Below are 14,821 nucleotides of genomic sequence, written 5' to 3' on the forward strand. Positions count from 1 at the left end.
TTCATTTTTGGAATTTTTTTAAAGATTTTTTTATTTTAAATTGTTCCACTCACTAATATCTTTCCAATGATACCAAATTTATAAAGATTGAAGAATTCCTTTAAAAGTTATAGGTAAAAGAAAAAAGAGTGCACACTTATCGTTAATAGACTTTTTTTTAAGTTTGGTTGCTGCAATAGAACACTTTAAAAGAATTTCTTGAATAAAGATATATTGTTTGGCTTTGAAAGACTTAATTAAATTAAGGACTATTCGTTGGGTTGGTATTTGATATTTGAGTAATCTCGATAGAGATATCCTTGAAAACCATTTTCTTGCCTCTTGCCATATCAGATGGATATAGCTCGCTCATTTCGATTTTAAAATCATTTTTTATCTGGAGCTGCAGTAATACACCCCCTTCTCACAGACTCGGTGGGATTTCTTTGAGTCAGGCGGGAGTAAAAATAACGGACCAACTCGATAGGGACAGATATTCCTACATTTTTCATGGCCTGGGATTTAAATTTTGCTCTTTTGGAGCCAGAAAATTCAGTAGGGATGGAAAAATTAGCATAATATTTGGCAGTGAGGATTTGCTCATCTGATTATTTTCAATGGGTACAGAGTTAGAGTATAATTCTCCACTACGGAAGATATTGTAGCCCATTTTTCAAGTTGGAAGGGGTCCCAGTGGGCCTGTTAAAAAGGGGTGTAATAATACATTATATTTCGTTGTTTTAACAGGGGAAAAACTGAGAATTTGATCCAAATTTTAGCTTCATAGTGATGACTTTTTCTTGATTTTATCGGTCTTTACCGATATCTAATACAACCAACATATTAATTTTTAGATATGTTCTTTTACGAGATCCTTTGTTCTATAAATTGATTTGAAGCTTTACCACTGGCACTCTCTTTTCATTCTTGCCAAGCTCAAAAATGGAGGCTCTAAGGTACCCATATCTCATTTTTCACATTCGTAATAATGACTTTTAAAGCAAATTAAAGATCCCTCTCCAGCAACACTTTTAAATCACACAGTTACGCCAGTCTATTAGTATCATCAAGACTTAAACTTCACACAAAAATAGGCCAAAAATAGGACAATTAATGCATCACACCTCGAAGTAATTACATTTTAAATTTCTCTTGTGTTCTTTAACAGAGCTTAACATTGACAACATCTTATCCCTGTCACTACACCTCTGAACGGGAAGCAAGCCTCCTATATGTGCACCCCCTCCTGCTTGACAGACCCGATGGGATTTCTTTCCACTGGAAGAATAGGCAAAAAATAATGTTCTGACTTGAAAACAATGGAATTGAAATCCCGTAGAAAATCAATCCTATTTGAGTTTTAGTCCAATATTTTTAAACTCCCCCCCCCCCCCGAAAAATAATGACTAAAAAAAACCTACCCGGTAAATGAAAAGTGGGTGCAGAAGTCAATTGGTATTGGAAATAAGAAGCCTCCTGTCCTACGGCTATTCATTTAAAGTGCACTTCCTTGAGCCAATTTCTTTTAAGGAAGAGCATGAAAGGTTTGCTGAATTTTTGATTATAATACTTACATCGGTTTCCTTTTTAACTTCCTTGATAACTGGGTATAAAAGGGTTTGCTTGAAAGGTCTAAATCATTTTCAAGTTGAACAACAACAAGAATAACATAAACAGAAATTGAATCTTTTGATTTCAAACATCCTACAAAAAAACAAGATGAAGATGTTGAAAGCTTTATTGTTGATCTCTTTCGTCATTTATGCTGTCCACTGTAAGTAAATTATCTTTCCAGTGAAAATTTTTACCGAAACTGAAGTCCTCATCTAGACAATAATAGCATGTTGACAAATTTTGAGGAATGATGGAAATAGTTTTGTTGGGGTAACTTTTACATATTAGGAAAGTAAAGAAGTTGCTGGGTGGGATTGCCAAGTTACCACGAAAAAGATCAGTAAGATTATAGATAACCCCAAAAGCATTCCCTGAGCGCCAACTTAGCTTTCTAAAAAGTTTAATGTATTATTCATTGGCTATGATACTCACGGTACCTTATAATGTAAGCATCGAGATAATATGAATCTAAGAATGTATTTCTCAATTTAGAGAAACTCTCTTAAATTTTCATCCGTTTCCGGCATTTTCTTCATCTTCATGTTTTCTCTCATCTTAGAATGCACGATGCTAAAAAATTTTAAACTAGAAAACCTTTTTGTTTTAGGCACTCCAAACCACGAGGAAGAAAAGGATTGAAGAAATTCTTCAAAAGGAATTAACACAAAATAATGATGAAGATTTGAGGGATCCAAAACCAATATTTTCTTTCGTGAAAAGACTTTTTATCCGAAGAAGAAGTAGTTCACACGATGAAAAATATGCAGCAAATGTCAACAACCCAAAACCTTTCAAACCAATTCGATGGATCAAAAGCAAACTGACCAGAAGACGAGGTACTGTCATCACTCACCGACGAACTGGATCAAGAATCCGCTAATAATTTCAATAATATTCGTGTTTGTCATATTTGAAAGATAGCCATTGATTTAAAAAAAAAATTCATCTTTCTTCTAGGTCCTTCTAGTCTATAGGAACTGATAAGGCCTAACAGACTTTTAGCGATCGTACACTCTAGCCGAATTCTGCGATTTGAAACGACTGATACCGAACTGAATAAGAATCTATATGCCCCTACATGCTGAACGCCTGTCCTTTAAGACAGAAGGTCAGAGTAGGGGCATAGAGATTCTTGTTCAGTTCGGTGTCAGTCGTTTCGAATTGCAGATTCCAGATAAAGTGCTATCTTTTTATACCACATCCCAGTGTCACAGACCCAGTAGATCCCTCGGCCCACAGAATTATTAGGGAAAACGACGATTACAAATTTTTTCCAATAATAACTGAATAGAAAAAAGTCCAAACTTCTAAAGGTCTATTTACACTATGCCATTAGATCTTGATACATTCGGGTCTAATTAACGAAAAAAAGTCTTATAAGGAAAGGAGGTTGGTTGCTTCGTTTTAAAAGAATGTACGCTTTTCTTAAGAACAAACTAAATAAGAACATAAGGCCTCGATGGCCGAAATGTTAAGAACAAGTTAAGAACATTTTAAGGCTTTGCTGACTCTAAAACAGCCGGTTTCTTAGAATAATGGGCATGAATGCTCAAAAGATTGAGAAAATAAGAACATATTAAGAACATTTTTATGCTAAAAAATATAAAGAACTTCGGAAGGGTTCAAGAAATTGGGATGTTCTTATAAAAAAACGTGTAACAGGGGGAAATCTCAGAGAACGTTTCACTGTAAGCCTTTACTTATATGTCTTGAGTAGCCGTCATATTGGCTTGATTTGACTAAAATAGCATAAATAAATCTTATTTTGAAAATAAGTAAAGAATCCACTGGTTTTCTCCTCATTAATCATTCATAAAAGTAAATCATCTAAAATATGTTCTGTAAAATGTTTTCATAATATTTCCCCGTTCTTTTAGCACCATTTTGATTTTTTAATACGTATCCCTTAGTAACGTGCTATCAAACTTCATTAAAGTGAGATTATTTTTCCCTCTTCTCATTCCCCCAAAAAATATTGTTGAGAAAGTCACTTTTGGGAAAATAATATGAACTATTCATTAATTTTTCATGTTTTTCGTTCGGCAAAATTTTTCCTTGTGAGCAAAAATATTCATATAAAAAGGATCGAATGATTCTCACATGACAGAAAATTAAAGAAGTATACATTAAATTTAACTTTGACTTTTCAAGCTAAGAAGAAATTTTCTCTTGTGTTTTGAGTAAATTTTAGAAATAAAATATAAGGTAGGTTACTATTCTATTCTTGCGGAAAAGAAATTTTAAGTATATAAAACAACTATAAATTTGATAAAAAAATCAAATGATGAAAACAAGATATATTATTGGCACGCACAATCGGATAAAATTGCTGTTCAAAGCTGACAAATTTGTTATAATTGAATATTTGACGTCATTAGTTGGCTTAGCGAGTTTTTGCATTTATCTTAAGGCCGGTCTCCACTTTCGCGCGAGATGGGTGTTTATTTCTTAACCTTTTTTGCCTGGAGAAAAGATTACTAAAAAGTTTTACATGAACTTTTTTCATCCGTTACGTCAATTTCGACCAATGAAATTGCTTCATTTTTCAACCGACCAATAACCTTGCAAAAACGTCAAAAAGTATTCGCTCATATCGCGCGAAAGTGGAGACCGACCTTTAGAAGCGAAAATCAAAATTGAACTTTTGAATTGACGTCAGATCATAAAATCTGAACGTAAATAGCAATTTTCCAGATGATTTAACATATTTATAAGAAGAACTTTAGTGTAGCTTTGAAACAGCATTGAAAGCACGGGGGAGGGTTTCGTACAGAAAAAGGGTCCAGGGAACAGGGGAAGGGGTAAAACGAAGGTTTAAATTATTTTTGTATTATTGAAAAGACAATAAAAATTTGTGTGATCAAATTTCACCCAGGTAATAAAAAAAAAATTTTTATTCAAATTTTAACAATATTGACCTTCTTAGGGATCATTGCCAGGTTACCAAAATATTATTGGAGTTAATTCCTCTTTTATGACCTTTATGACCTTATGTATTTTTAGTCACATGGAAAATGTCATTTTTTTAAGCTAAACGAATGAGTGGATAGCTTATCAGCAATGATTGTATGAGAGAAGGACACACCTTTACGATTCTTTAAATATTTGAATCTTTTAGAAAAATCGAAAAATACATAAGTACGTAATAACTGACTTATTAAACTTTCCGTTTTGATGTACAGGAAAAATTTTCAGCTTTTAGAGGTTTTCATCAGCAGGTTACTAGGAAGTTCAATTTCTTTTTCGTTATATGTTAATTTGATGTTATCATAGATTGATTAAGGTAAGGGCCTAGCGCCTAGGGAAAGAGAAGAAGTGTCTGATATTTATCGTACCGTACAACCAAGGGTGCGAGTTTGATCCCCACCCAGTCAATTCAAGACCTTGAAGTGGTTTTCGTGAGGGCGTGATTGGCGTTTTTTCAAGTTCGTGATTTGTAATTTCAGAGTGCGTGATTGCGTGATCGGAGGAACCAACGTAATCAACGTAATTGTTATAGAAAGGGAATTTAACTCGTAAAACGTGATTTGGAATTTTTTTTGCGCAATTACGTGATTTGAAAGGTGTACTGAGGGCTTTCTTGAAAATTTTTTCCTCTAACCCTCTTGCCATGGTAAGGAAATAGGAAATAGTTGAGTGTAAGGAGTGTATGCCCATCTACCTTTGGGCTCTTGGTAGACAGTAAATGAAAAAGAAAGCTTTTGGTCGCCCTCGATTGCGTTCTTAAACTTACTGAAACTTATTCTACTTCTTATAGAATGCCTTGTGAAGTGAAATGCAATTGTCAAACTTGTTATAGACGTAGAGCATCAGGGATCGATTTGTTGAACAAATACCGTGTTTTGCACCGACCAGGACATTGTTGTGGACAGCGAACCAATTGTATTCAACATCGAATTGGTTATCAACTATTCAAGCCTTCCAACATACTCAAAAAATGATTGGATGAGTGGATTTTGAAAGATCAACAAGAAGTGCACAATGATAAAATATTGAAAATAAAATATTTATAACAAAAAAAAACTTTTAAAAATCTTCAAAAAAATCGTAAAATAAATAAGAACAAATATAAAAAGCTTTGTAAATATGATGTTATTATTCCCCGGGGGGTCACTCGTATGATCTGGCCTACGTCATGTGCCGCGCTTAAGGATGGGGTTTTTCAGCACTTCAAACTGCACTGTAAGGGTGTGTTTCTGTGAGATTGCACTGCAAGGGTCGAATTTTAAAACAAATTCAAAATAATTGATAAAACAAAAGGTTTTTACTTCTTGTTTGTTTTAAAAAGTTTCTAGTGTCTGATAATTAAAGCTGACAAGAATAATTTTCTCAGTTTTTCTTTTAAACAGAAAATTTCCCAAGCTTCTTTTTTCATGCAGATTTACAGCGGAAAAATATAGTGCACTATAAGGGGTGGGTAAATCATAAGAAAATGCACTGAAAGGGTACCTTTTCAGCCATATTGAACTGCACTGTAAGGGTACGATTTTGAAAAGCAGATTTTGCGCGGCACATACCGTCGTTTCGAAATCGAGTGCCCCCCGGGTATTATTCCAACAAATTGATACATTTGACTTGGACTATTTTAAATGAAATTTCAAAATATTATATGATTTTATTGTAATATAAATTCTTATCATGTCATGAATTATCATGTCCGAGAAAAGGGAGACCAATATTTCAATTTAGAAAATCCTAATCTATAACTTGACTTCATTACAAATTAATTTACTTAATTCCTTTTATGTCACAGTCCTGATGGGACCCCTATCAACTGGTAAATTTGGCTAAAATTTTGTCCCTGTCGGGAAAAATACCCTACAATTTCAGCTTCACTGGAAAATTGGCTTTACTTTCATTCCCATTTTGAATTTTAATGAAAAAAAATGTACTCCAAAACCATACCCACTAGTTTTATTTGACCTGGGAACAATAGAATTTGGGATTGGGATTTCGATAGAAATTTTTATATTTAGCTGCGAGAAGAACTTCCAACGAAGCTATGAGACAGGGGTGTTATTATGAATAACCAGAAAAGAAAATACTTTTGGAATTAAATATCTTAAGAAACAATAAAACTTTCTTTGTTACTCATCTTTTCCCATTATCCATGACGCGACGAATATAAAGGACTTTTTTTTGTGTGATGCTCTTCAGCTATTCCGGGCACATTATAAATTTTAATTTTAATTTGTATTTTATTAAATATTATATTATAGAATATATACCCATATTTAATTAGAATTTGATTCTTTTTTAAGAAATCAAAACCTACACACTTCCATTTTCTATTTTAAACAAGATCCGTACTCATCGAAATATGGAACTCCTGAAGACTCGCCTTGATTGAAACAAGAGAATTTCCCCTACACTACTTATGCAAATCTTTAAACCAAAGCCATATTTAAGAATTCTATCAACTAGAAAGAATGCAAGGGAAAAGAACCCAGTCTAAGACCCATCTATCCATTGTTTCAGAGGGTTTTTTTTAAAACCATAAATATGGAACAGTGCACGTTGCACTGGAGACACTACAAGGGCTATAAGAGATTGCTCAGTAAATTTTTTGTCGGTAATTAGTTTGAAGAGCCCTGTGTCAACGAACTGGATGCCTTATGAAATCTGGGTTTGAGAATTTCGATTAATTTTTACCGGGCTCATTCATCATCCTATTGGGGCTTAAAAATTGGCCATTTTGGCAATTGTTTTCCACCGGGGCTAATCTAAAGCGTTGGTCGATTTCTTTTCAACAAAAAATGAAGATTTCTAGGATACTGGTGTCTTCACTGGTGCATTCTACTAAATACTTGTTTACATTACTTAGTTATTGGCAAATTAAACAATGTGCAAAAAACGTTCAAGAACAATATCATGAAAAATGCACTCTGGTACAGTGTTCTATCTTAACTGTCTTGGAATATAAAATTCAACCGAGACTAAAAAAGAGGATTTGTTTACAAAGATTTCTAGCATTACACCCCTGTTTCACAACCCCAGTGGGAATTTTTTCTCACAGTTGAGATAAAAGTTTGTTCTTTTCGAAATACACATTTCAAATAATTCAATGGGGATGGTTTCGGTCGGAGCAAAGTTTTTCCGTTGAATTTTGAAAGAAGATAAAACCAAATTCAATTTGCCAATTGGGCCTAAATTTTAGAGTATTCTTCCCACAAGAGATGAAGCTTTCCAGTGAGGTAGAAATTCTACAGAGTGTGCCACAGTGGGTAGCACAAAGTTTCACAAGTTCTACTTGACCTCCAAAAATTGAAATGACCCTAAACAATAAAAACATCTGGATTCATGGTGTAATTTGAATTAAGTAATGAGTAAATAAGCTATTTTTTTTCGTAGCAGATTTACAAAATATTATGCATAACAAAGTCCCACTCAAACACCCACTCGTTAAGAAAATCTCATCCATAGGTATTAATATCAAATTTTTAGAAACCATGGGAACGGGCAATTATTGAAAATAAGCTGTAGATTGTATAGTTTTTATAATAATTTGCTAATTAAAAGGTATTTAATGGTATGCAGCAAAGTAAAAGTAGAAATACCCCGGGGACCGTCTTATTTATTGAATTGACTTTGGGAAAAGTTCTGACAACACTCCTAATTTTTTTTTATTGAAAAAATAGCATTACCTGATTTTTCTCATAACCCTTTCAGAGGTACATACTTCGATATTTGATGAACTTTGTAAAGAGCTCACTCCCGGGACCCCCCCCACCACTTAGGCAAATGGAGGGTACGGTATGTGTCGCACTTAAGGGTACCTTTTGGATTTCCGAAGTCCCGCTAAGGGTCGGAAAAATCAGAAAATCAAATTTCAGTCCCACTAAGGGTCGGAATTTCAACTTTTTAACCCCGGAAAGATCGAAATTTGGTAAAAATTGGTCAAATTTGTCCCGCTAAGGGTCGTAAAATCCCCAACATTCTCATTTGTTTTCTTCTTTTTAGTCCCGGTAAGGGTCCAAAGGTCGAAAGTCGGGCGGTACCCCCCGTCAGCTCACAACCCTAGACCCCCGGGAGCCCCACTTAACCTTCTATTTCTGATTTAGGACGAAGAACCAATATTTCTGCCTCTTGAGAGTTTCTTCTAATGTCCCAAAGCTAATTCACCATCACTTATTTGTGCCTTATTAAATTCCCTTCCAAAGTGGCATGCTACGTCTGCTTACTTTCAAACAGACGTTAAAAGACACTTTTGAATAGTTAGTAGTATCGACACTTCTTCATCAAAAACCCACTGAGGCCATTTACTTTCTCACAAGAAAATTAGTCCAATAAATCCTCTGTAAGTAGGCTGTTGATACTTTGATATACTAAGATATTTTTTTGAATACTGAGAATTGAAATAGGGTCATTTTATTTCTTCTCCATTTAATATTCAGTTTATTTTGTTCTACACATTTATTTCTTTAAGAACACCAAAAACGTTCTTTAAAAATGTGATTATTTTTACAATTTTGTAAGATGTAAGTATGTCTGTGTGATTTTTTCTAACAAATTGACTGTTTTAGATTTCGCAAAGCCTTAACTTGTTCTTCACATTTTGTTCATTGAAGCCTTATGTTCTTATACAGATTTGTTCTCATAAAGGACATATATGCATCCTTACGTATGCTGAAACATATCTGAGACATAGATGTGCATTGGTGCAAGTCTTAATGCATCAAAAACAAAAAGACACATGACAAATCACCATAGAGTGGTGTAAAATTGTTGTTTTTAGAAAATCGAAAATCCTCTCCTCCTCTATTAATTGAAATGCGTGAGAATTATCAGCCCTAATCCGACACCATTTTAAAAACTATATAATACCTATTGATTATAACCAACAGGTTTTGGTATTAAGATTTAAAAAGCAATACAAGGTGGCTTTTATCCTTAGCTAACAATACTTACCTGATTAAGTCATTTAACGTTTTATGTATGTCTTAATTAGCTCTAAGGCCTACTCATTTCTTAAATATTTCCTTTTAATTTAAGAATGTTTAAGAACTTCTATTTGTGTGGTACCTACGTTGGAGAGTTCTCATCATCCATTTTAAGAAATCTTGGAGAGAAAAAATACTCCGTTACAGGAGTAGACAATGATAATATAACTGTCCAGAGCCTGGGAAGGAATTTTATGAATGTAAATAGAACGTCCAATGTAGTGACGCTTTGGTTCCTCTCGCATGTGAATTTAGGATCTTAGTATACTTGTTTATCTTAGGATTATCAAAATAAATGATTGCTCCCTGCTTGTTCTTTTGGTAAAGGTGTTTTGAACTGGGTTTTGATTGAGAAGCATTTTTTATGATTAGTCGGTTTCATTTCTTATTTGCAATTGAACAAGTTGGTGGTTACCACAGAGCTTGTTTTCAAGGTAAGATTGTTTTTTTTTTGAAAAGAAAGTAGTACTTTAAATTATGTTGCGTATATGGTGATAAAAGACTTTTGAGCAATCTCGTACCCAGAACCACTTGTCTCTGCTTGCCACACTTTTTTATTTACCGTTGGACGTGATTCAATCGTAAGCGCTATCAGAATCAGAAAGAAGTGGGTTTAAGTACTGGGTTCGAGTTTGACGTTTTGAACACATGTTTGTGGATCTAATCATCTAGTTAAAATATTGATAGATTGCCAATCCAAAACCCGGGAGGGGGAGGGGTATTTGGGCATAACGGCGATGTGCCGCTGATCAGGGTACCTTTTTTCATCTCCACGAGTCCCATAGGTAGGGTTGCAAAAACATCAAAATAGAAAAACCAGTTCCTTGTAGGGTAAGTATTTGGGGGAATTGGGAAGAATATGGAAAATTTTGGAATTCCAAAAAATGAGTCCCAACACGGGGTTCATTTTTAGTCAAAAATCAGCGGCAAGTATAGTACCCCCCCCCCGGGTCCAATACCACCCCTTTATTCACTATATGCATTATGCAGTTAAATTAGAAAAAACAGGGACTAAACGTCATAACAATTTTTTTCATCCAAATACAGGCATTCAAGAATCAGAGGATAAAGTGAACAATTATCAATAAAGAAAGATTATGCGATAAAACATGAAAAAATTGCAAAGAGCTATCGCTATTTGCGCATTGCTTACATTGTGTTCCATACGGCTTACGGGTAAGTAGTTCTCTTTTGATTGAATCTGTAAACACCCCTGTCTCACGCAGCCCCAGTGAAAGCTTTTTCCTCGGTGGGGATAAAAACTCCTATTGAAATCCCAATGGGGATATAATTTTTTTCGTTTCAACATTAAAAAATTCAGTGAGGATGGGTTTGGAGTGGGGATGGTGTGGAATTGTGGGAATTTCGAATGGGGATGATATCAAAGTCAATTTACCAGCGTGGTTGAAATTTCAGGGTGTTTTCCCGCTGGGGACGAAGTTTTGCCAAATTTTCCAGTGGAGCTGGGGTCCCAGTGGGTCTGTAACATAGGGGTGTATAAACTGAAACCTTTCATAACTGAAAAATATGGACTTCGAAATCGTGTGGCAAGAGCTACATATATCGATGGGTTTTTTTAATCACGACGACGCGATCAACAGGTCTAAGCATGTTTACCTTACGAGTAAATTACTTACGGCATTCGCCGTGCATGATTTTTTTCGGAGGAGATGAGGCTGCATGGACGAGATAAATATATTTTGCGAGCTGACATGATTGGTGCTCAGTGTTGGTGTTATAGTGAAGCTATAAATGATGATAAATGATGTTGTGTTTCAAAAATAGTAGCAAGCCTCTATATACAAAACCACAGTAAACTAAACACGGGATAAAATTTATCTGTTATCACGGTTTATCACACCCTTGAGTCACAGACCCACTAGGACCCCCATCTCCACTGGAGACTTTTGCAAAAATTACGTCCCCGGTGGGAAAATACCATGGAATTGCAGCCCCGGGGGGGGGGGGGTACTAGGGCAAGATGGGTTACGAGGATGCTCCGCTGGTCGGGGTACCTTTTTTAACCTCCACGAGTCCCAGGTAGGGTCGCAAAAACACCAAAATAGAAAAATCAGTCCCTCGTAGGGTGCCTATTTTTGGAAAATTTGGGGAAAAAGTAGAAAATTTGAGAACATTTTTGAATTTCAGTCTCATTCAGGGTCACTTTTTTCACAAATTTCAAGTCCCACGTAGGGTCCATTTTTCGAACCTCAGTGGAGCACCCCCGTCGGTCGACAAGGGTAGTACCCGGGTTGCAGCCCCACTGGGAAGTTCAAATGTTGCACCAAAACAGTCGGGTCTAGCTACCAGAATCTGTTCTTTCTACTGATTGCGGTTGGACGTGGGACCCGACCATTGAGTTTAAAGCCCGAAGGGCTAGAGTTCAATCTCTAACTTTTCTCAGGCAAGAAAAAGTGAAGCCTTAAAAAATGCGCCGCATTTTTGACGACAGATTGAATCTAGTAATTCCTTTGTTTACGATTGATATTTTTTTCGAAATTTAGCGGTAAATTTTAGTTTCAATCTGTCATTTGTGTAAAAACCAGGCGAGCCGCTCAAGGCCGCGCAACTTTGGTAGGATTTGTAACCAAGGAGATTGACTTCTAGCCCGCCCTTCGGGCTTATATTTCATTGGACCCGATTATCTAAACTAGCCATAGCTTTCACTAACTGCCACCCGCTGCAGATGCCTATTTATAAGGATTTATAAAGACTAATTAATGCTTATTAAAGCTTTTTAATGCTTTATAGCGAAAGTTTGGAAATGATTATAGGAATAATTCGAATGATTCTTCTCAAAAGCATTTTCTTTGAGATATCAACGATAAAGCTAATATAAATGAAATATATTTTTTTCTAAAAACGTGAATTACTTTTACAAATAGTAAAATACGAATCTTAAAATATTCATTAGCAAAAGTGTCCAGGTAGAGTCAATTACAGATACTAAAACACTCAAAAGACATGCAACTATATTCCAATCGATTTGTAATATAAATGACCCATAGTAGAACCAAACAGCATAAGTAAGAAATGCTATGAGCCAGAAACATAACGAGCAGGAACCAAAAATTGACAGGTAACAACGTACTTAAAAGTTTTTCCAACGGTTTAACAAAGGATATCGTGATCCATAATTTTTTACATTAAAAGGATTTACCAGTAATCTAGAAGCTGTAACAGCGTCGTGTAGAGGATGGAAAATGAAATGACGTAATCTGGTAATAGTAGCAGTAACGAGGCAATATTGATGAGCAGAAACCAGGAATTAACAGGAAATAGCGTATCCAGGACTTTTTCCGACGGCATGACAAGGGATCTCATGGACAAAATTGATATGCCAGTTATCTTGCAGTTGTAACAGCAATATCGTGTAGAAGGATGGAAAATGATGACGTAACGTGGTAATCGTAGCAGTAACGAGGCAATATTGCGTTGTCAAAGTAAATGAATCCTCTTTCATAAGATAAGCTTAAATGGAAAATAAGAAACATGAAATTAGATGATAATATGGTGAGTGTACTAAAATTTCCTCAAAATAGTTCACGAGTTTCTTTCAATTTTTGATATTAATTTCCCAAATAGTGCCTGGTAAGTATCAACAAGAACACAGGTTAAACATAAAAGATTAATAAAACCAAGTCCTATAAAAGTACATAATGAAAAAATTATTTGTACTTACTGTCAAAGTTCCATAATACAGGATTTTTAAGCATTGTTGTTGGGAGTAGAGTATGCTGAATGACGATTGTTGAATTATTTAGTTACAGCGGAATTTTGTTGCCAATTCAACCACCAAAAATAATCACTTTTGTCCATATTCATTCATTGTTCTACTATTATCATTTTTATCATTGTTCATTATTGTTCTGTGGTAAAGATTAAACATCAATTCACATTCACATTATTGTAATCAACTTGGAACTTGGAAGTAATAAATGTAAATTCGATCAATCAAATAAAATTTGTACAAAATCATAAAAAATACGTAATTTCAATAAATCTGTATAAAAATATAATATCCTTCAAATGTATTATAAAGATAATAAAAAAATTCATGTATTACAAAACAATATAATATTCTATAAGTTAGGATAAAAATATTAAAAAAATAATGTTAGGATTTGAAAAGTCTAGGCAAGGCTTCTCTACTCATGATCAAGATATTTAAAGTACAGAGTATCCAGGAGTATCCCATGAAAAATTCTCTTGAAACAAAAGAAAGTTTTCATCTATTGTTCTGGGGAATTTTTCATAGGACACCCTGTAGTTGGACCAGATTTGAAATCTTTCTAATCTTAAATTCATCAATTTTTTCATGAAAAAAGTACTAAATAATTTCACTCGTTTGATAAGAATGTATTTCAAAGGAAGAGAAAATAAAGGAGAAAATAAAAGAAAATATTGCTTTTTGCAAAATACCCTTCCCTGCCCTGAACCCCCCCCCCGTGCAATGATTTTGACATGACATATACTAAATTATTCCATCTAATTACTTCTAAGGCTCGTTTCGTGCTGCTAATTCTTCTAGTCTGCTTTCTTCGCGTACTCTAAATTTGAATCTTTTACCGTCACTCAATTTATTGATTCTTTCGAATGGAAATGATTCAATTACCATGTCATTTAGCTTTTTCACACGTGATAATGCAACATAAGTTAAACCATCCATGCTTTCTTTTTTTCCCAAATCCACTACAACTTTATCCAATGTAAGACCTTGAGATTTATGAATAGTTATCGACCATGCAAGTTTCAAAGGTATTTGCATTCTTTCTTTCTGTACGTTATCTTCAGATGAAGTTTCTATAATAGGCACAATTGGAACACAATTATCTTCGTCATCAAAAAAACTTGGCCCTGTATATCTATCAAATTTTACTATAACAGCTATAGGGAGCGCAGGTGGCAAGTGGTTTCTTTGGAATATTATGTCTTTGACAATGCCTAAACTTCCGTTACAAAGTCCCACATCTGACCACAAGTTTCTTGTAAGCATTACTTTGGCACCTTTGGCAAGGAAAACTTCATTTGCTAAACCAAATTCTTCTGAGGATGATTTTGACGCACTTGGTGGAGTATTTTTTGCTTTAATGACTGCAATGGGTGATTGTAAAGAATCCAACATTTTCCCATTATGTTCTCTGACAACTTCATTTGCAAAGGATAGCCTGATGCATTTATTATAGTCAACAGGGTTTTTTTTCAGGCTGTCTGGTCAAGAAAAAATTCCAGTCTTCCATTGTTGATTTTCCATTTCTCAAATTTTTCAAAGCTTTTCTAAATTTCTT

The 14,821-nt window shown here is 34.6% G+C and overlaps 1 protein-coding gene and 1 long non-coding RNA gene across 2 annotated transcripts in view; one reads left to right on the forward strand and one right to left on the reverse strand.

The window, feature by feature from the left end:
- Window positions 1-9,904: 9,904 nt before the first annotated feature.
- Window positions 9,905-14,821, forward strand: part of LOC136820483 (fibrocystin-L-like) — a 72,843-nt gene continuing 67,926 nt past the window's right edge. The window contains exons 1-2 of the mRNA XM_067079910.1: window positions 9,905-9,967; window positions 10,581-10,709. Coding sequence (XP_066936011.1) covers window positions 10,643-10,709 — 67 coding nt within the window. The 5' untranslated portion in view covers window positions 9,905-9,967; window positions 10,581-10,642. The remainder of the gene's footprint in view (window positions 9,968-10,580; window positions 10,710-14,821) is intronic.
- LOC136803807 (uncharacterized) lies at window positions 12,323-13,474 on the reverse strand. Its single transcript, XR_010846244.1, has 2 exons — window positions 13,216-13,474; window positions 12,323-13,004 (listed from the first exon to the last, which is right to left on the reverse strand). It is a non-coding gene; the product is annotated as an uncharacterized lncRNA (long non-coding RNA).

This window comes from Clytia hemisphaerica, unplaced genomic scaffold, assembly GCF_902728285.1.
Source record: "Clytia hemisphaerica strain Z4C2 unplaced genomic scaffold, Clytia hemisphaerica genome assembly, whole genome shotgun sequence".
NCBI lineage: Eukaryota > Metazoa > Cnidaria > Hydrozoa > Leptothecata > Clytiidae > Clytia > Clytia hemisphaerica.